General features: G+C 37.7%; 1 protein-coding gene across 2 annotated transcripts in view; it reads right to left on the bottom strand.

Annotated features, from left to right (window-relative positions):
* Nucleotides 1-390: 390 nt before the first annotated feature.
* The window catches only part of LOC306874662 (NLR family CARD domain-containing protein 3-like), a 31,143-nt gene continuing 5,125 nt past the window's right edge, over nt 391-26,408 (bottom strand). For both annotated transcript variants that reach the window (XM_079424863.1, XM_079424864.1), the window contains 6 exons: nt 26,135-26,339; nt 24,201-25,977; nt 20,566-20,739; nt 10,051-10,224; nt 1,561-1,734; nt 391-1,476 (listed from right to left, as the gene is read on the bottom strand). In XM_079424863.1, the coding sequence (XP_079280989.1) occupies nt 1,470-1,476; nt 1,561-1,734; nt 10,051-10,224; nt 20,566-20,739; nt 24,201-25,977; nt 26,135-26,339 (2,511 nt within the window). In that variant the 3' untranslated portion in view covers nt 391-1,469. The remainder of the gene's footprint in view (nt 1,477-1,560; nt 1,735-10,050; nt 10,225-20,565; nt 20,740-24,200; nt 25,978-26,134; nt 26,340-26,408) is intronic.

Here is a 26,408-nt window from a genome sequence, read left to right as displayed (position 1 = left end):
AAGGAAGACATGTCCCTTCAAATAAGAATAAGACAGGATATTGCTGGATACTGTTGCTTGTTTTCATTGTGTCCTGAAATGCCATGCTTTGACAATAAACTGATTATCATAAACAACACATGTATCTTTCTAGGGATGTGGCATGACCAGGGGATAAATTGTTGCAGTCGTTAATTTAGCCTGATAGCTTGAAACAACTGAAGTATTTCTTATTAATATTTATTTTGTAAGTGTAATCTTCTGGGCTTACTTTAAGACACCAAAACTATTTAACACAGGAAAAAAAATAATACAGTGTGCTTTTCAGGGGTAAAGATATATTTGACCCAATATGTCTTAATAAATATATTAAACAGTATTTTTAATTTTATTTTCATGACAAAAAAGTTACCATAAAAGAGAAACTGAATAATGAGTTTATTGAATAATACACATTGGAAGAACGCTTGGCAAAAAATATTCAAAGCAAAGATTTACCAAGATTTGTGAATCCCAGAGGGGTCATAGTTAGATCTGTTAAAATAGAGATCTATTTTTAAATAATTGATGTTTTAGATATGTAATTGATTTAGTTTATTACAGTATGTTTTATGTTAAACTCTCTCCTTGAGACTGGAGCACTCTGCTGGTAAACTGTGATCTTATCTCATGACTCTCTCTTGAGGCTGCATTAGGACTTAAACTATACCATGACTGTCATATACTATTTCTAGAATTACATTTTATGAATTTTCTTATCTTCAGGCTTATATTATAATGTACTGTAAAGAAAGAAAAATATGTTAAAAGTAAAAAAAGTTTACTACATATTAACAATATACAACATTTTCATGAAGATACCAAAAAAAAAAAAGAGTAGTATTTTACAATATATTACTGTATTCAGAAATGTATTGTGAAATCAAAGCATGCTGGGTAATTTTCTTACAAATGACTGAATGAACAGCAGAATAATGCTAACATCACAGTAATTTACTGTTCTTGTTTTACTGTGAATTCAATTTATAACGTTGTCTTGAACTGTTGTCTTTGACCTTACATATTCATATTCAAAATAAAACTCTACAGCATGATTTATTCATGCTGCATTACATGCTGGGGACCTTCATACATATGCACAGCACAAAACACAGTATGACGCTGTTTATTTACAAGAAATTACTGAGAGTGCAGTTCAATACAAGAGAAGTCCCACTGTGAAATTACTGTGAAAGTAATGCAGTTATTAACCTGGAATATACTGTACTTTCACACTAAATTATTACAGTGCAGTTAGTATGTCCAATCTAATTATTAAAACAAATGTTCCCATGAGACTGGAAAAAAAATGTAGGCTGAATAAAAATTAATAATAAAATCCTTCACGTATGAAACTGCTGGATCAGTATCAGTATTAATGTCCAGGTGACAGTCTTGTTCAGGACGTGTTGTTTTGATTCACTTGTTTGGAGCTTGTGGAGTTTCCTCTGTTAAATACTGTACAATAGAGAGAAGGATAAAATACACTAAGATCTGCTTTAATACAAGATAATAAATTACATAATTGAATCAATAACTTACTGTAGTTTCTGTAGTTTACAGTGTGGATCCTCCAGTAGAGCAGAGAGCAGCTTCACTCCTGAGTCTCCTGGTTTATTAAAGCTCAGATTCAGTTCAGTCAGGTGTGAGGGGTTTGATCTCAGAGCTGAACTCAGAGCAGCACAGCCTTCCTCTCCAATACTGCAGCTCCTCAGCCTGCAGAGAGTGAAGAACATGAATGATCTCTGGGATTGGGTTTCAGCTTTAGGGTGAGAGTGTGTTTGTATGTGCTCTGCTTTTCTCTCTCACACCAGGATCGGTGCTATAGAGATTTTATCTTGCCAGCAGCTGAGACATTAATTTAACTCACTCTACATGATTCCTGATTGTGATGCTGAACTAGTTCATCGTTTTCTCTCCTCAAACCGTTTGTAGTACTATACAGGTGATAATGTTAAAATAAGAGTAACATTATAGTATAACTATGATATATAAGTCTTGTAAGGATCACTAATCGGCTCAATGATGAAATCCAGCGGCGTGGATGAAGGTATAATGTATGAAGGTCTACTACTCCTGCTTTAATCTAACTCCAATTTTCAAGTGATCATTAAATTTAGAATGTGTTTCTAATTAGTAATTAATCACAAGTATTGGTTAGTTTAAATGGAGATATTTGATTATTCTGTACATCCTATATTTTCCATTATTCATTCATCAGGGACTCGATGTTGTGTTTGAGTCTGACTCCGACCGGAGGTCATGAATCTCACGATCACAAACTCTCCAGTCTCAACTTACTCAGAGGGTGCAAGGATAACCACAAAATATATATTGTGTGTTTAATAGCCTGTTTATTAGCTAGTGTTTAATAACATATCAGTTTTTGTTCCTTTACATTCACAACACATTGCTATAACTCCTGCAGCAAACCGTAACAAGAGGAAACTACAACAGATTTATGCTAACGCTAGTTTGTCTTATGATTTAGTTCTCTAGAGTTGGGAAGTGATTAATAAAGAGGAATCTGTCTGTTCAGTTCATGAATGAGGTGTCAAATCGACCGGCTCATTGAGGAGAGGAGTGCTGTATCTTTTCTAAATGATCGGACCTACGATGTTCACACAGTTCACACATAATGTTTGTATTATATTATACAAACATTATATAAAATAAAATAAAGAAATAAAAAGGGGGAAAAATAAATACACATACACTGTAAAAAAAAAAATGCTGTAAAAAGGCCATATTCTGACAGTAACATCCTGTTTTTTCATTACAACAGCAGAATCCTGTAAAAAACAATGAATTCTGGGTAATATTTGTTGTTTTGGAGAAAGTATCCTTCTGCAGTCCTGTGAAGTAGAGATGGTGAGATGAAGCTTCATGAAGCTTTAAGCTTTTCAGCCAAGTAGTTACAAAAGGGTTCATTTCTGGAGGCTTCATTTGCTCACAATAGCACCTGGTGGCCAAAGAGTGTAAAACAAGCAGATATATTACAGACAGAGGTGGATAGTCCAGGGCTCAGAAAGTAAAAGTCCTGCCATATGTTTATTCCACCCATGATCTCAGCAGCTGATTTCACCAGAGGAGGAACCAAGTCATGCCTATCAAGTCACAAACAAGTCTCGAGTCAAATCACAAGAACTCAAAGAGTTAAAGTTAATGAGATAATTAAGTGACTAATTAAATGATGATTGTGCATTAGTACATATTTATATTATTAATAGGGCCGGGACTTTCACGCGTTAATTTAGATTAATTAATTACACAAAAATAACGCGTAAATTGTTTTTAACGCATTTTAATCGCACTTATTTTTGCACCGCGGAACGTTTCTCACTGGATGAGTTTCGGCGGACCGAATATACTGGAGCACCAACTAGCGTTCAGACAAAAACAAACCACAGTGAACATGGACAAAGAAGCTGATGAGACCGCTTTGGTTGGCCCTGTGGATGGGAAATTTAAAAATCCATATGAAAAAACTTACTTCTCACTGTTCTCAGGTCAAATATTTATATGCGATTAAAATGCGATTAATTTCGATTAATTAATTACAAAGCCTCTAATTAATTAGATTATTTTTTTTAATCGAGTCCCGGCCCTAATTATTAAATTACTACATAAATAAAGAATAAGAATCCAATTCAGAGATAATAAATACATAACATCAATTGGTCAAAGATGAATCTAAGAGAGAGAGGTGCAAACCTGACAGAGGAAACAGTAGCATTTATGAGTGCGGTTTACTGAAGTGGATTTTCCAAAAGACACAAATAGCTGATTAATATATGTTTGTCTCTGATAAACGATCACACCGGTGTGATTAGATGTTCGGTGCTAAATTCAAATCTGTGTTTGCTCAACTTCACTGTCTGGCACGGAGCCAGAGACTGCTGTGTTTTTAGCTCCAGCACTGCGCATTATAACCAATCACACATGATTCTGTTGAGCTCATGAGTACAATGACCAATAAGAGGCATTCAGATGAGTGTTTTATTCAGTGTGAGCGCTCCCTGAATGAATTCTGCTCTCTGACCATTTCTCTCATCATCATTACCTCTTATCGTGACATAGGCAAAACTATATTTTGGGCCTCCCTTCCTTATTAATAGGGCTATATAATAGTACCACCCCAGCAAACAGAAATATTTTGTAATCAGTGGAAACCCTTACAGTGTGTTTTATCACAAGAAGCGCTTCTGTTCAGTCAATAAAAATCAATCGTCTTAATTTGTTTGAGAATGAAGACCGTTCCATTAATAAGCTCCAGCGTCGTGGCCATATTACCACTTCAGGAGTGCATTATTTCTCTAATAATCTGAACGGACTGGAGTCACAACCACACATCAAGACATTGTTTTGATCATTTATTTCAAGACATTTGTCATGTTTCCATCCTGAAATCTCGTGTGTTTAACTAATCTCTTGCGCACCTCATAAACCTTTCATTACAATTTCCAAAACGTCATTTTAGAGCAAATAACAGAGGCTTGAGCCATTGATATGCAGGCTAACACAGTTATTAATGCAGTCTAACGCACTTAGGCTATTATTTATTCACATTGGCCCATAGAAACCTCTATGAACACACTTGACTTGACTGCGGAGGATGAATTTAAGTTTTATTGAAAAGTGTTTATGTATTGTACACTCGTAGCACGCGCACACATTAGGATAGGTTAGATGCCTGCCTCCGGTGCGAGTCCCTATCAAGCACTTTACCGATTCAACTCCTCTCCTCTCCTCCTCTGCCTGGCTCTTTGGCCGCATCTCTCACCGCAGAGCAAGCCTGTTCTTGATAAAGCTGCTGGGAAAACGTGGGAAAAGCCGACGAGGAAGAAGTTGGGGTGAAGCAATCTTTATATAGGTGGAGCAAAATACTTCATCTCTCCGTCTATAGAGCATTGGGTGGTTTACGCTGTCAGTACAGGAGACAAACCAATGGGCCACTGGCTGCTCGTTGTCCCTGTGTGATGGTCCTTGGCAAAAACAAAAACAATTCTGTCGGCCCCTTCAGTGCGTCGGCCCACCGGAAAAATGCCTGGTATGCCCGATTACCAATCCAGCCCTGAGTCTGTCTTATGATTTAGTTCTAGACTTGGGAAGTGATTAATAAAGAGGAATCTATCTGTTCAGTAACAGAGGGATGGGTGATTAGTAAAGGTATGAATTGAACCAATCATGAAGTTCACATGTAACCTTGCTATTTTAATGCATTTCTTAACATAAGCATGTGTGTAATTTTTGTTCAGTGTCTGTGATATATTTGTTTACAAGTTTTGCATTTGAATCAATAGGGACTCTGTAGCTCAGTAGTGCTGAGGAATGCTGGGATTGATCTGGTGCAGTTTTGCAGACGCAGAAAAGTAAAGCGGTCGCTTAATACAGATCCTCCGTCTCAAGCGTATTCTTTCAGTTAAGATGCACAACAGAAAACTTGGTGATGAGGATAAAGTTATGCTCTGATAATGGCACTCATTGGAAGTATAGGTGAATTTGCTCTGAAAGCAGAATCTTGTTCAGCTTACATTGAACGGCTGGAACAGTTCTTTGTGGGGAACGACGTAAGTCAGGAGACGCAGGTCACAACACTCTTGAGCGTAATGGGAGCAGCTACCTGTGGTTTACTGAGGAACTTGGTTCAACCAGACAAGCCAAAGGATAAGTCTTACAAAGACATCATGGACACTTTAAAGAGTTATTTTGAACCAAAGCCGTTACTGATTGTGGAAAGATTCAGTTTTAATCTCTGAGATCAAAGAGCTGATGAGACGGTGACAGAATATGCAGCGAGTTGTGAGTTCAGGGACCGCTTGACGAGGCATTGTGTGACCGATTCGTGAGTGGAAGCCACAACGAAGCCTGCCAGCGACGGCTGTTGTCAGCATCGAATCTGATGTTTGCACGAGTGTTTGAGATCACACTGAGCATGGAGACGGCTGAGATTGACACGCAGCAGTTAAGAGGACATGACTCTCACTCGGCTGTTGAGCATAAAGTGAACGTTCCAGCAAAAGAGGGAAGAAGTGCTATAGATGTCATGGAAAAAATTACAGCGCTCAGGTATGTCATTTCAAAGATATATTCCTCCATAACTGCAGGAAAACTGGCCACATCAAGAGAGCCTGCAGAGGAAACATGGAAGTTGGGAAAATAAAGCCTTATGCTGAGAAAAATACTAAGTATGTGGAGGCAGAGGAAGTTGAATTGCCCATGTTTACGCTGTGAAGTTATAAAACAGCAAAAAGTAATTCACAGAGACGTTTAATGTAAATGGCAAGGAAATTATGATGAAATGAATGCCGGCGCAGCCATGAGTATCATATCTGAGAAACATTTCCAGGCTGCGTTCTCAACAGAGCCACTGGAGGACACTAGAGTCATGTTGAAAACATACACAGGAGAGATTATGCCTGTGTTGGGACAGTTTAATACTCTTCAACTGATTCAATTACACAAGACTTGTTGCCACAGAGTACATGTAAATCTGTTATTCATGGATTGGAGAAAGACTTTGAGGAAAGTAATTTTTGTAATTATTGATCTGTACATTTAATTTTGGCTTACACTTACATACTTTGTTGTTTAATGGTTTATAAGTGTATATATAAACATACATTAGTCTTGAGCACATTCAGTATAATCACTGTATTTGATCATTTACATTTTGATTCTTACAGGAATCGTTCATCCAAAAATATAAATTGTTATAATGTACTTCCCTGCATGTTGTTCCTAACCTGTATGACCTTCTTTCTTCTGTGAAACACAATAGATGATATTTTGAACATTGTTGCTACACTGTAAAACATTTACATTTTCAAAACTTGTGGAAACTGACAAATAAATATTGGCTCAACAGATTGCTTCCCAATAATTGTCCCAAAACAAAAAAATGCACTGTAGTAATTTTAGCTGAAGGTCTGAAGTTAAAATTAAAAATATACGTTCATCGAACATATTAAATTGTGCTCAGCCAATCTATCAAGCAGAAGTGAAAAATCTGTGTTGGCTGAACAAGCTTTGCAGCAGAAAACGCGTGCACACATGCGCCTGAGAGAAACCGTTACTGTAGTGAATTCAACTTCCTGTGCGCGGGAGAGCGAGAGAGCGGAGCCGATGCTGAAGGACGACAGAACATCATTTACAGACGGATTTTCTATCATTGAAGTTATGGTACGTATATTGAGTTTTGTATTTATTAAGTCATGTTTCATGTACTACATTGTATTTTTCAGAGTAACAGTGAATTCACTCCTTTACTGTGTCATGCTGGCGTTTATAACCTAGTTTAGCTCGTACTGATCTCTCGGTAGGAGTGTGTGATATATATCGTCTGTGATAATATTGTAATTGTTGTTTTAATGATGTGGGATTTGACATTAATAAACATTTACAGAGCATTTTACTGCATTATTCAGTCTTTAAAATGCATTTAGACTGATCACATATGATGTGGGGGCAGAAAATATCATTTATGTCATTTCATAATCATCATCACACGAAGACTGCCGTTTTCCCTCCAAAAAGCAGCATGATTACAAATATGATATTGATTTTATACAACAGTTCAATAAACAAGACGTTAATATTAAATTGACTTTTTTGCCTGTTTTTGCTCTATTTCTCCAACAAAAATCATTGCAAACACAGCCACAGCACTGTTTTGTGTCTCTGAGCAACATGCTGTGTTTTGTTCCTGAATGAATCAATCAACCGTTTAAATGATTCGGTTCAATCGCAACGACTCACTTATTAACAATGACTTGCTGCCACCTACTGGCGGTTTTAATTTCACATTTAAATTATCTTTTCTTTTTAAAATACTTGTAAATATCAGTATTCAACGTTTTATGTTTAAAACACTTTAGACAAAAATGGTTTTACAAAGATAAAAATGCCCATAAAAGGTAAAAATCTATTTAAACTTATTGGAAAAGATTAATTTCTATCACTGCTGTGAACTGACCTCACAGAATATGAAGAATATCAAAAACATTTATGAGTCAGCTGTCCACGGTAGTCCTTAATATACCAGCACAATAACACACTCAGAAAAATATTGTCTCATTATCGATAAAATCACAGAAAATATTTAGATATCATTTTGTCAATATCACACACCCCTATGTCTCAGTTACTTAAAGTTACTATTTATTGAACTAAATTATTTTTATCTCACTTTAAGATGAATATATGAAATGTATGAGACACAAGGAATATGTTTCTGCTATAACTATGTTTTTGTTCCCATTAGTGTAACTCATCATTGCTAGGTCTGAGGAGAAAGGAACCACTATGAATTTCACTGAGTATTTAACAGTAGTTCTTATTGGATATATGTTTATTTCATATTAGTGTCAAATACTATTAGCTCTTAGATGTAATTTGTGAGGAGTTGCTTTATTGTAATGTAGGCTGCTAATTCGAATGTAGACTTAGTATTGACATTATGTATTTTTTACAGAGTACAAAGCCATTGGAGAACCACACAACTGTAAAGAAAATGGGAATTATTGAAATAGTAAGCAGCAGCAGTTGCACTTCAAGGGTCCTGTCAAGTGTGCTGAATGTCTCCGTTGTCCTGGAAGAGGAGCTGGTGCTTCACAACTTAGGAGACTTTGTAAATGCATTTATTGTATTATTTTGGATTATTGTATGCACTCATCAAAATTTGGTAACTCACAGAATTACCAAATTTTGCCATAAGTCAAATATATTAAGGTTCTGCAATATATAAATATATTGTGGAAACTTAAATTCCTGTAGAGCTGCTTTGCAATGATTTGTATCGTAAAAAGCGCTATACAAATAAACTTGAATTGAATTGAATTGAATCCTGGAGTACAACAAGGATTTAAAGGGATAGTTTACCCCAAAATTTAAATTCTGTCATTAATTACTTACCCTCATGTTGTTCAAAACCCATGAGACCTTCGTTCATCTTCAGAAAACAAATTAAGATATTTTTGATGAAATCCGATGATGATTTTTTTTTTGATAAAACAACGGTCTTATTGATGTGGAACGACAGGAGGCATGTATTAATGACAGAATTTTAACCTCAAAGTACCTCTTATGAGTTTTTTGGCAAACATTTGACATGTAAGATGCAGTTTCATGAGCTCAAAGTACCTCTTGTGAGAATGGTAGAGTTCATGTGAAATTACTCTAAACACTGGTTGAAGGAACCTCAGATAAATTATTACTATTATTTATTAAATTATTATTATTTTATGGTGTTTTCAACATTTTTGCACGTTTGTGAATATATTATTGTACAAGGTGCAATTAATAAGCTTTGTGTATCTTATGAGAATTAAAATGCATGATTTTCTAAGGTTTACTGTGTAGAAAAGTTCAATGTATTTATAATTTTAAAGTATTTTCACAATATTGTTGTATATTTTCATTAAAAGTATTAAAATGTGGCAGTGTTTAGTGTATCATTTAATAAGTTTTAAATTTTCTTTTGGGACAACAGGGAATAAACAATTCAGTAAGGTTGCTTTAGCACTATACATTTACCAATAAACATTTTTAAATTAGGTAAAACAAAAAATGTATGCTACTACTATTTATAATATTCATTTGGGCCAATAACTTGGTTTGGTTTGACTTCTTTTTTCCCAGTTGGCTCAACATATTTTATCATTGAGCCAATGTTAACAGACTGTTGTCACAATTGATCAAATTCAGTAAGCAGAAATACAATTGGTTCAATGGAGAAATGTAGATGTAATCAGTCACTAGAAAATTTGTTGGAGAGTTGAGGAGGTCTGACATTTTTTACAGTGTAACCAAAGTTTGGGTATTATTGCTTTCCATTGTGTGGACAAAAAACATTTCTCAAAATATCTTCTCTTATGTTCAGAGAAGACAGTCATGCTGTTTTGAAATGATTTGAAGATAATTAAAGTGACGACAGAGTTTTATTTTTGGGTGAACTATTGCTTTAACATGAAATGTTTTTGTTTGGCAGTATTTTCACACAGTTTTTGTGTTTAATAATATAATAACACTCACTGTAGTTTCTGTAGTTTACAGTGTGGATCCTCCAGTAGAGCAGAGAGCAGCTTCACTCCTGAGTCTCCTGGATTATTAACGCTCAGATTCAGTTCAGTCAGGTGTGAGGGGTTTGATCTCAGAGCTGAACTCAGAGCAGCACAGCCTTTCTCTCCAATACTGCAGTAACACAGCCTGCAGAGAGAAAGAGAAAAACTAAAGATGAGTTAAGTTCATTCACTGTTTGTCACAGACCCATGAATGAGGTGTCAAATCGACCGGATCATTGAGGAGAGGAGTGTTGTATCTTTTCTAAGTGATCGGACCTACGATGTTCACACAGCAGACGAAAAAAGCAGGCAAAAAAATCCCATAGACTTACAATGACGGAATGTTCATGAATTTGAATCTCAACTGTCACTTTCACACACACACACACACACACACTCTCTCACACACACAGACACACACACACACACACACACACACACACGCACACACAGAAACATACATTAGCCGAACCCTGTTTGTTTTACGTGTTATTTATAACAAACCATATTACAGATGCGTTGTCAGATTTAAGTTGAACCGCGGTCCTAGCGCGTGCCGTCCACAAACCGTTCCACCCCTACCTCATATCATCTTATTATTATTATTATTATTATTAGAATAGCCTATATCTCAATGAGTCTACTTAAAGAAAGAGAAAGAAAAGAAACTAAATAAATAATTTCTAAATTTTCTACCTCATATCATAAACACATAGAAATGTAAAAGTATTCATGGCAGCCCGTCAAAATAAAAGTTTGGTTTCACTTGAAGACATTGCGGCAGAAATATATTACTATTGTTCAGTAATAGGCTACTACTACTAAAATTATTAAAACCTTATTTTTAAGGAATAATCATACTATAATAATAATCATATTTCTTCAATGTTTTAATTGTAATATTAAATCCCCTTTATTTTCCAAAAAAACAAGATTTCATTTTCATTTTCATTAATTAAAAGATAAATTAAATGAATGTTTTATGCCTTAATAAATGTAAATACACAACACAGAGTTTCTGAGGAACAAAATATAAATGTTAGAATAAATTAAACTTGTTTTTATACTTTTAAATAATTAGACAATAAAACTGAATTTGGTAACAATAAAACATAAGGTTGGAAAAAATCTAATTTAATTGGGCCCTAAACATGTATTTTTTGCTAAATAAATTGATGTTAAATTGTTTAAGTTTCATGATTTTAATTAATTAGACATACTTTGATTAGTAAAATTTAATTTGATCATTGAAAAGATATGTAATTCAGGTCCTGTTAACATGATCATTACCAACTTAAAGCCTTCCTTGGGGCAAAATAGGAGAAAGACAAATGATTATCAATGTACTTATTCACACGTATGTTATCCAGGCGTTAATCCACAAGTACTTTCTAGATACAAAGTAAAAAAATCCTTTCTTTGCTACGTCACCACCGCGCAGTTTGAGCGCAGCTCCGACACGTGACCGTGACGTCTAACGTGTCAAATATTATATAATTTGTATATTATGTATAATCATTCTTTAAATGTCAACTCTGTATTTTTGCATTCCATTAATTTAAAAAAACAAAGGCCTGAATACTATGGGATTTTTGCCAAACGGCTGGCGAGCGTATGCACGTTAATTCTCCTGTCAGTTTGCTTAGAGAGTAGAAAAACTGCAGTTATCACACCCCATACATGCACTCACACACACACACACACACACACACAATCACACACACACACACAATCACACACGCACACACGCACACACACACACAATTACACACACACACACACACACACACACAATCACACACGCACACACAATCACACACACAATCACACACACACACACACACACACACACACACACAATCACACACGCACACACAATTACACACACACAATCACACACACACACACACGCACACACAATTACACGCACACACAATCACACACACGCACACGCACACACACACGTGCAGACTCACACACATGGGTCTCACGATCACAAACTCTCCAGTCTGAACTTATGGAGCTTTTCCACTGCATAGTACGGCACGGTTCAGTACAGCTCACTTCTGGTGGGTTTTCCACTGGGAACAGTACCTGGTACTTTTTTAGCACCACCTCGGCCGAGGTTTCAAGTGAGCCGTACCGTTACCAAAACATGACGTTTAAACTCTGCTGATCTCTGATTGGCCGGAGAAAATTGTCACCGATTTAAATCAGCACAGCCAGCGAAGGATCAAACGCAACTTTTGAATGAGCGCACCTTTTTTAAACAACCAAAAAAAATGGCTGTTTCGTTGTCTGTTGAGGAAGTACAGATGTTCCTCTCGTTGATAGCCGAGGAGCGGATCCAGCGAGAGCGTGATGGAGAGACGCAGAATTTAAACGTTTTTCAGGAGTCACGGCAGTAGAGGTGGTGCAACTATAACGACACGTGAATAATCCCGCCCACTCTAAAGCGGTACTAAACTGCAGTGCAAACACAAAACGAGCCGAACTGAGCCGTGTCGTGCCGTTCTGAACCGTGCCGAGCCGAGTCGTACCACGCAGTGGAAAAGAGCCATTAGTCAGAGGGTGCAAGGATAACCTATTCTTTAAGTGACTGCCTACTGCTAATCTAGTTCATGAGAATAAAACTCCCACACAATGATGTACAAGTACAGGGGTAGACAATAAGGGAAATTTGTGTCTTTTGAAGTTCACTGGCCCAGGTCAAAGCGTCGGGTATTGATCCCAATAATCACGAAAAAGAACAGTTTGCTTGAACAACATGAATAACATTTATTTTTTTAAGGTAGGTTTAGTGCAAAGTGCAGCAAAACTGCAAAAACATGAAACAAGTGCAAATAAACCTATTGCATAGGATTCATTCTCCGTAGTCACACAGCAATTCATTATATTATGTTCATTCCATAGGTTTCATACACGTTAACGTTTCTCTAACTTACTTGTCTGCATATGTGGGCATTAATCTGCAGAGCTCACAGTAAACCTCTTTTTTTCTTGATCGTAGCCCAGCTAGGGGTGGGCGATATGGGAAAAATATCATATCACGATTTGTTTTAGAAATATCATGATTCACGATTTTATCACGATTCTTTGTCATGTTGGTTTTACAAGTTGTCTGAGCATTACAGCCAAACTAGAAAGACAAAGCCTTTCAAGGTAACAAAAAAGACATGGCAGATATTTAGGCCAAAGTGGGCGAAGATAAAAATCTTTGTCATCATTTTATCTCTCTTATTAAAAAATAAGAACAAAGATACACATTACAAATACACATAATATACAAATAAAACAAACGGTGCTTTATTTTCAGGTACAATAGGTGTATTTAGCAGAGCATTCAATGAAATTGAATGAACAAGTATAAAAATAAAACACTAGATAGACTGATTCCTAAAGATTTTCAGTCAAGAATAGTGAGTGATTTTTCTCTTTGTGTTTTGTTGTTTTGTTAACGTTAAATGAATAGTTCCCCCAAAAATAAATATTCTGTCATCTGTCTGTCAATTCTGTCATAATGTTTTATTTTTATATCATCATTTACTCAAAAGTTGTTTTAAACCTGAATGAGTTTCTTTCTTCTGCTGAACATAAATGCTATTTTGAAGAAGGTGGAAAACCAAACAGTTGCTGGTCCTCAGTGACTTCCATAGGATTTTTCTTTCCTGCTATCAAAGTCAATGTGGACCAGCAACTGTTTGGTTACCCTCATTCTTCAAAATATCTTATTTTGGGTTCAGCACAAGAAATTAATAGAGGTTTGGGACAACATGTGAGTGAGTAAATAATGACAGAAATTAAATTTTAGGGTGAACTATCCCTTTAATGACAGTCGACAGCATGTTTAGTGTCCTGTCCCTTTAAGACCTGCACGCATCTAATATATAGGCACGCATCTGTTTCTCTCTTAACTATTTACTTTCATTTTAGAGATAACCAACTGAGTCTGTATGTAAACCTTGTGTGTTTTGACAGTATTAGCGCAAAAGATAAGTTAGTTGAGTAATCTGGCGCTGTTAGAAAGGCTTTTTAGTGCGTGCTTCAGGTGTATCCGCTCAGAAAAAGCGCACGTCAGACCAGCGCGTGAATGAAACATTTAACCAGCAAGGCTTGTGTGCAAATAATGTACTTTTGCGATCGCGAATAAGTGCAGTGTCCTGTCAGAGTAACTCTACTGCTGTATGTCGTGTTGTACAGTATATAGAGACCAGTGGCGGCTGCTGGTCTTTCAAAGAGGGGAAGCTCATTTTCGGCCTACATCATAAAAGTTGTCCATTTATTTATACGTAAATTCTGCCATCGTGTGCAGTTTGCTAGCTGGCTAGTTCACCGCCTGGCCTACTGTATGAATGAATGAATGAACAAACGATCTAAAAAAAACATTAAACTCGACGGAGGAAATGTGGGAATTGGGTTAAACTGAAACAAGGAATGTGGTGTATAATTGTGTGAAATGTATAATGAAAATTGGCCAGCAATTTCTCCAAGCAAATATCAAGAAATAGTTGCAGCAGTTTGTCTTTTGACTACACTTGCAAAGTCCACTATGGGCCTGAGCTCGAATCAGTGTTGCCAGATTCTTTCGATGGAAAGTAGCTAAAGCCAGTTTGAAAAGTCGCTAAATGTCGCCAGATGACGTCATGCGCTAATTAGCATATTAATTACGTCATCGCGTCATATTGCCTTTTACATTTGTTTGTCTCTCTGTGCTCATACTGTATTTTAATGCAGCCAAATTCTCAATAAAACTGTTCTCCTTTATATATTTTACTGTTTATGTTGTCAGTCAACGGGATAAATATGAAATAGTGACTGAAACACAGCCCTTTAAGAATACATAACCAGCTCTCCCTCCCAAGAAGTTAGTCTGCACAAAAATCCTAATTTATAATCGAGCCGTCGTCTGATGAAATCAAATAATACACACAAGATAAGACAAGACAATTCCTGTGCTGTGATTTCGGCTATATTTGCATGTAAAATTAGAGAAGCAACATAATATCTATTTGAACTGAACGCGCTCCTCTCAGCCGCTCACTGAACAGAGAAAGAGGTGCGTGCGCGCTCACCTCGCGCCGTTGCGGCAGTTCCAGCGATCACAGAGACTCGCTACGGTTTGTCAAAGAAGTCGCTAGATTTGTCGCTAGTCACTTTTGGGGAAAAAGGTCGCTAGGGTGGTCTGAAAAGTCGCTAAATTGGCAACACAGGCTCGAATAGCTTCAGCATCAGCGACTTCTTATAGGACACAATCGCTGTCAATCAAAAGGAGATGCAGTCTTTCGACAAACCCTCCAATCATCACGCAGAAGCCCGGAGTCCAGCCCCGCCCACTCCTCCATTCACCCCCAGAGACGCTGAGCGTCCGGGGGCGGGACATAATCGCAGCATTTATCCAATGACCGTCTAGTTTTGAAGCACTGAAAAAAACTGTTCAAGCAGCTCCATAGAAGTGAATGGACGCTGGGCTTCAACAGGCAAATACACTGATGCTACGGGAATATATGAGAAGGAAATCGAGTCACCTGCTATATGTAGCTGATTCTGAACGAACTCGTCTTCGAGATGAACGTGTTCTAACGCATTTTTAATCAATAAAATGTTAACACAATAGTACATGTTTTACCATTAATTTTTTGACATTATAGGGGAAGCCGAGCTTCCCTTGCAGTCTTAAAGAAATCGCCACTGATAGAGACGGAGGAGCCAGAACTGTATTTGACATAATGTGTGCTGTAGCCCGATACTACGATATTTCTTCAAAAGCAGATCGTGGAGACATTTTTATCGTCCACGATCAAAAATCGTCATATCGCACACCCCTAAGCCCAGCCAATTCCAGCGGTCTCGCCAGAGATGCTCACAAGTCTCTGAGCTAGAGTCCAAGTCAAGTCTCAAGTCTTTGAGCTAGAGTCCAAGTCAAGTCTCAAGTCTTTAAGCTAGAGTCCAAGTCAAGTCTCAAGTCTCTTTATTATATTAAGTCTCTGGTTATAATAAGTGTTGCATCACGTACAGCGACCCATCCAACACTGCATAGCTATATATAAAGAATTGAAAGCATGTGATATGTTATTATGACTCCTTTATCTATTAGCATACAGTATCAGCTTTGATTTTTATATATAATCAGTGTAAACAGGCTATTGCAACATGACAAAAACACCAAGAATGCTTTACGTTTAAGTTAATATTATCTGTATTTTGCCTTGTAGCATGAGAACACAGTACAGTACAGACCAAAAATTAAGAAAGACTTAATATGGTCAAACATCACATTGTAGCTAAATGCAAAACACTATTGCAACAAACCAAACGATGTGAAATATATGAAGAGTTCAGATGCAAAAGCCATCTGAAATTTTCTTCAGAATGATCATTTTTATCAAGCTTGTATATTTAAGTTCAATAATTTCACTTAAATGGCAATGAAAATGCAACTAATCATAGTTTATAAACTACTGTAAGTCAACACATCCCAAACTCTCAAACCAGTGTAATGTTACATGATCAACAATAATCCTGTAACCTGTTTGCAGACAATGTTAATTAATGTGATGGAAGCCAGCGGCACGTAAATGATTACGTTAATCGACCACCACAAGTTTGGCAATTAACCCTTGTATAGTGTTCGGATCTGTAGGACCCGTTTTCATTTTTTATCAAGAGAAAAATTATACGATTAATTATTTTTTAAACTCAGACTCATTGGCCTTGGCTCATTTTCTGTGAAGAACATATATCTGAACACATTTTCAATGACCACACTGGTCACACACTCTCTCACACGCAAGCGCGCGCGCACACACACACACACACACACACACACACACACACACACACTCACTCACTCACTCGGATATGTGGTTTACGGGACTCTCCATGGGCGTAATGGTTTTACTAATGTACCAACTGTATAATCTATCCTTAAATCCAAAGCTAACGATGAATGGCACAGCAGTCGACATGTTTGTTCGTTGTCCTCTAATGTATGGCGGCCGCGCCTAAAATAAAAAAAATAAAAAAAGTGTGGCCGCACCGCGCGCAGCAGATACGTAGTACGTCACGTGTTACATGGGCAGGTTATAGGTAACGGAGGGAGGGGAATAACAGCGAGCTCATCAGTTGTTTCCTAAAAATAAACATTGTTCACGAGTCCCGCAGCTCGAGTCCGAGTCGAGTCTGAAGTCTTTCGAGGACGAGTCTCAAGTCGAGTCTGAAGTCACTGTGTGTGCGACTTAAGTCGCACTCGAGTCCGAGTCTCAAACTCGAGTCCCCATCACTGGGTCTCGCCACTGGGGCTGAAACTTTCTCTGCCTTTTCTTTTCGTATTCCCTTTCGCTTTCCCTCAATTCCTCTGGTGATTTTCTCTTCCGTGCCTTCTCTTTTTTACCCGGCGTTTGGCCGGGTGATGGGGGTTTCAGAAACATGTAGCCTAGCTTAATAGTAGCTATTAGGGCTGTAATCAACCAAAGAAAATCTTGGTCGACTGAAGTCCTGAAACTTTCGACTAAAAATCGACTAAAAATGACGTTGTGGAAAAAAAAAAAAACGTACGTTACATTAATTAGATACGCACTGTGCTCAGTACTTGGTAGCCTTGTTGTCTGCCTAAATTAATTATAAATAAACATAAAAAAACTAATAGGCTATTTGCAGTATATTAAATCGTTTTTGACCTAATTATTTTGCACTGAAATGAGTCTGACACACGAGTATTGGTGCACCTGCGCAATATCATAGCCTGTGATTTCTGAAAACAGTACTATGTTGTCAACTAGTGATATCACAAGAACTTTTGAGGAATGTGCAACATAATTTAGAAAATTATTTGTGTCATATGTTATAAGTATAACTGTCAGACACTATCATTTCAGCCGCTCTGCGCAGCTCGCACAGAGCGAGGCTGAAGATAAGAGCTCAGCTTCGCGGCTGAGACACGAATAGACTTAAAGCTTTTACTCTTAATAAACACAAAAGGCGCGTCCACTTTAATAAAAAAAGAATATTTATTAAACAAACAAGAGCAGAAACCAAATAAAGTGCATAACTGAAAAATAAAGCATCTTAGGCTCAAAACTAACACAAACAGTGGGCACAGCGCAATTGCGCATTCCAAATAAAAAATGGGTTTGTCTGGGGGATTCTACCGTCATTACGGATGTGTGCGCCTGCAGTTATAAAACGATTATTACACTAAAATATTGAAATATGCCAATTCTGATATGTTCATGTAGCCTACTCAAAAACAGACAGGGCAACCTAACGCAGACAAGTTAGTTTACCGCTTTCAGATGATACGTCATGTTTGTCGTCGAGCTGTGGAAGGCAAACTGTTGCTTGCAAACTTTGCATTCAACCTCTTTCCCGTTATTAAGTTTAACAAAATACTGCCACACTGTCGATTTTTTTGTTGTTGACATGTTAGAATAGGACTGATGTATATTGATATGTGTTCCAAACCGCTGAGTCCACTAGCTTATTATTAAATAAATAATATTTAGCATCAAACCTTCTAAAGCCTACTTATCTGTCTCTCTTCTCCAGTGGGTTGGGCTAATCCAAAAAAAGTGAAAACAATGGGGGTGTTCTGAAAACAGACTGTTACCTGTGAAACAGGGGTGCTCTGAAAACACCCCCATTAGCAATTAGTGCTTTCCACCTGATGAAATGAGCGCGGCCAAACTGATGAAATGAGCGCGGCAAAAAATCGACCAATCAGAATCAGCATTTATGAGTGCCGTTTACTCTGATATAAATACTCTTAAATCAGATTAAAATTTATCTGTATGTTTCATTTTGGCTGACACTTATGTACTTTGTTGTTCATTGGTCTATAATGCTGCCTTCTCGTGCTATCGGAAATGTCCTATTTCCCACTTATGAAGTCATGATTACGAGCTTGTTGTGTTCAAGTGCTTTAATGTCAGAAAGAATAAAATGTAGCATCCCATTGGTTGACAATCATATAAACATTCACCGTGCTATACATGCAGTTTTCTGACAATTTCAGTCAAATACATGTTTATTTCTCTGCTTATAAAACATAAAATATGCTTTGAATGATCGTTCATATCTAGCCTATAAATACAGTACTTAAGCGACCAGACAAAGGGATGTAGTTGTTGTGAGAACAGACAGCAGCAATGGTTGTCCCCTCCACCATGTTTAAAGATTATGACCCGCCCAACTCAGAAACTCTGGTATCAAAATTATTTCTGAATTTCCCAGTAAATATGACTTGAAAGGCCGTTCACATCCAATTTCCCGATTACTCCGATAGCATGTGAAGGAACAATACGTGTATATACCAGGGGTGCCCACACTTTCTTGAGCGGGGATCTACTTTTAAAAAATAAATAGGCCTAAATAAAAAAGCTGGTTGGGATGTATCTTTATATTGCATTAAGTTAAATTTTTACTTAAAAAAATAATAATGTTCAATAATGCCTGCATTTCCCTAAAGCAGTGGTCCTCAACCTTTTTTACTCCAAGACCCCCTCTTCTCCAAATCAATACTGCAAGCCCAAACTTTTCTATTCACTAAAACCTTCGTATTTCATGTCATTTTTTTAAACAAAGCAAATTCAAGAAAGATTTAAGCATTCCATGAACATACTTCACAAAAATGTCTCTTATATAATATCTACAAAGTATGTAAAAGTATGTATCTCTGAACTCAGCGATCTGAAGGCAGCTCGACAGCATCAGTGAATATTTCCTCTGTCAGAACAAGCTGTTTGAGCGTCTGATGCCCGTATGTACATGAACACCACTGATCCTCACAAACTTCTCCAAAACACGCGAGTATCCGTTATTAAACTCTGTGTATTCAGCTAGGTGAATATCCTGAGCTGTGTTCAAGCAGAAATATGATATTATAGTGATCAGTGCACCGAGAGCACAAATACACACGGTTCGTTTGTGCATCAAATAACAGACACAACACACACCTAATGCACCATCCTGTATGTGACTGTAATCATCTTTACCTTGATGACAATCATCCAGCAAAACTTTAGGCTACTAGTGTGACCCTGGCTTCTTTTATCCAGCCGAGAGCTGTATTGTGGATCATATGCCAGGGCTCCAGACAAAAAAATCGAGTAAGGAGCCATTGGCTCCTATAAGAGAAAAACTTTGGCACCAAATAATTTTTTAGGTGCCACAGAATAAAAGTGTTTTATTTTATCATCATTTCATTTTTTTATTTTTTTCCCCTACATTTGAACATTTCAAGCATTCTGTCATGTGTTTATGTCTCATCTTTTCTTGGCTTTATCAGCATTTTAATCCATCTTGTAGATGATCAGGTCGACCTGGTAACTAAGGTTCACTTAAAGTGGGAACTAATTGTTCAAATATACAGATTCTTAAACGCTCACCCAAAAATATAAAGTGTCATAATTTACTTCCCTGCAAAGTAAAGATTATTATTATAAAGATATTTTCACACAGTTTTTGTGTTTAATAATATAATAACACTTACTGTAGTTTCTGTAGTTTACAGTGTGGATCCTCCAGTAGAGCAGAGAGCAGCTTCACTCCTGAGTCTCCTGGTTTATTAAAGCTCAGATTCAGTTCAGTCAGGTGTGAGGGGTTTGATCTCAGAGCTGAACTCAGAGCAGCACAGCCTTTCTCTGTAATCCTGCAGCAGGAAAGACTGCAGAGAAAATACAGGAAAAATAAAGATTAAGTTCATTCACTGTTTGTCACAGACCCATGAATGAGGTGTCAAATCAACCGGCTCATTGAGGAGAGGAGTGCTGTATCTTTTCTAAGTGATCGGACCTACGATGTTCACACAGCGGACGAAAAAGCAGACAAAAAAATCCCATAGACTTACAATGACGGAATGTTCATGAATTTGAATCTCAACTGTCACTTTCTCACACACACACACACACACACACACTCTCTCTCTCACACACACACACTCTCTCTCTCACACACACACCATGTTTGATGGGGACCAACGTTATAATCATCACATGCATAATAAACATGCATTCCCATGATTTGTGGGGACCTTGCAACAATAATAAATATTACTAACGACAAATAAAAGGCATTTATGAGACGTAAATCTACAGACTGCATTTGTTCATTTGCTCTTAAAATGGGTTTAATCTACAAAAAAAAAAAAAAAGCTTCACTCTCGCATAAAACAGCTAGGACCAGTTTCACAGACAGAGATTAAGTTAAACCAGGACTAGGCCTTAGTTAAATTAGGTTATTTAAACAGTTTCTATTAAAATGCCTTAGTAAAATCTAAAACATTACTGGTGTGCATCCTGAGACAAAACAATGTCTGACATATTTTAAGATGCTTCAGTGCTTCAGTTAGTTTCAGTTAGGACAACTCAAACATGCTTTTTAGTCTGGGACCAGCCTTAAGCATGTAATCCATCTCCTCAACATGTACAGTTTTGGTTGATTGACTGATTGATGGCTCCTACATTTGATTGTAATTATCAGCGTGACTGAAGTGGACTGATGTTGCAGTGAACAAGTTCTTCATTCACATACAAAGGATCATATTGGGAGCAGTGAATAATTGCCTGGATATATTCCAACCCATATCATACCCACAAGTCCAACATTTAAACCTTTCCACTTCAAACTATTCTTTCTAGAATTGTAATAAAACATATAAATAAATAGTGTTCAGCCCCAACCATCCACCCAGTATCAGGTACTCATTCACCGGATACTTATCGATACAATAAACCTGCTACTAATTGAACTTACTAAATTGAAGTTTAACGTTAATCATTTATTCATTTAAAGCTACTTACCTTTTTTATTTTACTTAATTTCTCTGTGTCACACTTTGACACGATCCCGGTTAATCAATATGACAAAAACAGGTTTATTATAGTAAAACCATGTTTTTTGGCGTATTGAGTAACATTTATATAACCACACAAATACAATCTAAACTATGTTTTTGGCAGCAAAACCATGGTTAATATTCGTAAAGGGTGCAATAATCCCCATCTCTCCCCCGGAACACAATTTAAAGCCGTGGACTAACAACAAATATAACATTTCTTTAATATAAAATAATTCCCCTCCAGAACTAACGCAAACTTGACAGAATCAAACTTAATATGAAGCCAATCGCTCCATTAGCAATCGGTCAGGCTAAAGATTTGATAAAGCTTTCCAGTCAAAAATCATTCTTAAACATTCAATTGTATGATTATGCGATCGAGAGAAATATTTCAGGCCGCACTTAACTTTAGGCCTTAGCCTCAACAGTTAATTAGAGCTAATGCTAACTAGCTAGCCTACGACTTTAGATCTAATTAGCCTACTTGGTTTAAAATGTGCTTACCTTGTGTTTGACTTTTTCTTCTTTAACTTTAGCATCTCCTGCAAACAATCTCCTTGAGTCGGTATCTGCTGTAAACAATCTTCTTGTCCTCGTCCGTGTGAAGTGTTCATTTAATAATCATATTTTCATATCGCTGATGATATGGTTCCTGACGCTCTTCAATCAGCGGCTCTAAACCCGGAAGCGCATAAACTTACTTTCCGGCAACCCGCCAAAATAAAAGCTCGCTGATTTCACTTTTGAAAATGATGAAAATTCTAATTCAAATGATAATAATAATATATGCCAAAATATTAGCATTTTATTTTCAAATTTACTATAAAATAATTGTATTTTTAAGTAATACTCCCTTTTTATTTAAAAATTAAATAGTATTATCACACTTGATTATTTAGTTTATTTTATTTTTTAAAAATCTAAATAAAGTGCAATATTATTATCACTATTATTCATTTATTTTTTTATCATTATATTTTATGGGTCACACTACATGCCGTGGCCTGTGTGAGGACCAAACCAAATCTCCAGGTTCTCATATGAACCAGGCTGAAAAACTTATGAGCTCCTCTGTTTATATGACTTTCCCTGATGGGGACCTGACTTTTAGTCCCTACAACACAAGAGGTCCCCATGACGTGACTGTGTAAACAGACTCATGTCCCCACAACGAGATGAATACCAGAACACACACACACACACACAGACACAGACACAGACACACACACACACACACACACACACACACACACAGGGTGTGCAAGACTTTAAAAATGTTGGTATCGATCTGATACAGAGTAAATACAGGGCCAGTATCGCCGATACCGATACCGATACTTCTCATTTAAGAAAACATAAATTTAAATGACCAACAACAATTAAAAAATTAACAACTGTTGATATGACTAATATTATATTCACCTTAAAGCTACGTGCATTTTATTTGCCTTTCTTTGCAGGCAAAAGAGCACAGAACATGAAAGCAATAAACAGTTTCATGTAAGTATAAAAATAAATAAATAAACAAACAAATAAATATATAAATAGGCCTACTAAACAACATAGCCCACAGCCATATCACCCAGTAGCCCAAGACTGGTTGCCCACTGAAGCTAAGCAGGGTTGAGCCTGGTCAGTACCTGGATGGGAGACCTCCGGTGAAAACTAGGTTGCTGTTGGAAGAGGTGTTAGTGAGGCCAGCAGGGGTGGCTTCATTACTCTGTCTCCTCTCCACCAGTAAGCTGGTGTGTGGTGGGCGTTCTGGCACACACACACACACACACACACACAGACACACACACACCACTCTCCCTCTCTCACACACACACACACAGACACACACACACAGACACACACACACACACACACACACCACTCTCCCTCTCTCTCACACACACACACACACACCACTCTCCCTCTCTCACACACACACACACAGACACACACACACACACACACACACACCACTCTCCCTCTCTCTCTCACACACACACACACACACAAACACACTCACACATTCTCTCACAAACATTTTTTAATCCAGTATTTGTAATATCAGAGAGTAACAACCCTGTTCCTGGAGGCAGCTCATCTTTGCACAGTTTGGATGAATCTCTCTTATCAAACACACTTGATTCAACACTTCAGGTCATTAGTAGAGCGCTCTGTGATGTTAGCTGAGTGTGTCAAATAAGAAAGACCTCAAAATATACAGAAACAGTGTAGAGAAACACAGGCCTACTGTTTACAATAAAGTCAATAAAACAAAGACACTGTAAAATACTCACTCAATCTTTCTAGATGCTTTGATCACTGGCAGCAGCCTCAGGAGACATTCTTCTGATAGATCATATTTACTCAGATTAAACTCATCCAGCTCTTCTTCTGAGTTCAGCAGCACAAACACCAGAGCAGACCACTGAGCAGCAGACAGAGAGACTCCAGAGAGACGACGGTCATCTGTTCTGCTCAGGTATGTTTGTACCTCCTGCTCCAGTGAACGATCATTCAGTTCATTCAGACAGTGGAACAGATTGATGGATTTCTCTGGAGAGGGATTCTCCCTGATCTTCTGTTTGATGTATTCAGCTGTTTCCTGATTGATCTGAGAGCTGCTTACTGTCTTTCTCAGGAGGCCTTGTAAGAGAGTCTGATTAGACTCTAGTGAGAGACCTAGAAGGAACCGGAGGAAAAGGTCCCAGTGTCCGTTCTTACTCTGTAAGGCCTTGTCCACTTCTCTCTTCAGGAAACTGGTCATGAACATATGATCTGATCCACGTGACCTGAATATATTCCACAGTCCTGTGTTTTGTTCAGAAAAGGACAGCAGCTTGAATAAAGCAGCAAGAAACTCCTGAATACTCAGATGAACAAAGCTGTACACCTTCCCCAGCTGCAGTCCAGACTCCTCTCTGAAGATCTGGGTACAAACTCCTGAGTACACTGACACTTCTCTGACATCAATGTCGCTCTCTTTCAGGTCCTCCTCATAGAAGATCAGGTTCCCCTTTTCCAGCTGTTCAAAAGCCAGTTTTCCTAGAGACAGAATAGTCTTTCTAGCCTGATCAGGATCAAGTTCATATTTCCCATCATACTTCTGAGTCTTCAGTTTGGTCTGAAAGATCAGGAAGTGTGTGAACATCTGTGTGAGAGTCTTGGGAATCTCTGCTCTCTCTGCTTTACCCATCATCCTCTCCAGAACAGCGGCTGAAATCCAGCAGAAGACTGGGATGTGACACATGATGAACAGACTTCTTGATGATCGGATGTGTGTGACGATCCTATCAGCCAGACTCGGATCATTTATTCTCTTCCTGAAATATTCCTCCTTCTGAGGGTCGTTGAATCCTCGTACCTCTGTGACCTGGTGGACACACTCAGGAGGGATCTGATTGGCTGCTGCTGGTCGAGAGGTGATCCAGAGGAGAGCAGAAGGAAGTAGATTGCCCTTGATGAGGTTGGTCAGCAGCACATCCACTGAGGCTGATTCTGTCACATCAGACAAGCGCCGATTGTTTTGGAAATCTAGACGCAGTCGACACTCATCCAGACCATCAAATATGAACATGACTTTGTAGTCTTCATAATCTGCTGACTTAAATTCTTTGGTTTCTTTGTGAAGGTGGTTTAGAAGTTGCTTAAGGCTGAGATTCTTCTGTATCAGATTCAGCTCCCTGAAAGGAAGTGGAAATATGAAATGAACATCCTGATTGGCTTTTCCTTCAGCCCAGTCCAGAATGAACTTTTGCACAGAGACTGTTTTTCCAATTCCAGCGACTCCTTTAGTCAGCACAGTTCTGATGGGTTTGTCTTGTCCAGGTGAGGGTTTAAATATGTCATTGCAGTTGATTGGTGTCTCCTGTGTCTCTGGTCTCCTGGACACTGTCTCAATCTGTCTCACCTCATGTTCATTACTGACCTCTCCACTGCCTCCCTCTGTGATGTAGAGCTCTGTGTAGATCTCATTCAGACGTGTTGAGTCTCCATGATTCATTCCTTCATTGATTCTCTGATATTTATCCTGTAGTCTGGATCTGAGTTTTTGTTGATACACAGGCATCAGTTCTGAGCAAAGGAAATAATTCTTGTTATTGGCAGAGCAATATTTTAGAAATGTATTTTTAGGTTTGATATGTTAGATATTAGATTGTGTCATGAGATTGAGAGACAGAAGGTTCATAATAAAAACACAGGCTATAATCAGCTGATCCAGAGCTCTTACTGGTCTGTAGTGTGTTAGCGAGGTCTGTCTGGTTCATCTTCCTCAGGATGAACAGTGTGATCTTCAGAAGCCCCTCTCTGACTCTGATATGACCCTCATCAGCATAATGGTCTCTTTCAGAGCATTCTGGGTAATCTGGACTCAGTAGTCTCTTAAAACCTTTCAGCTCACTCTTCATCACAGAGATGATTTTCTGCTCAAGCTCCTGAAATAGTGAATATTATTTTGTTTAGACAAAGGCATGAATACTAAACATCACTGAATTATATCACAC

Source organism: Barbus barbus, assembly GCF_936440315.1.
Source record: "Barbus barbus genome assembly, chromosome: 9".
Taxonomy (NCBI): Eukaryota; Metazoa; Chordata; class Actinopteri; order Cypriniformes; family Cyprinidae; genus Barbus; species Barbus barbus.
Note: the sequence above shows the minus strand (reverse complement) of the source record. Positions and strands in the feature narration are given on the sequence as shown.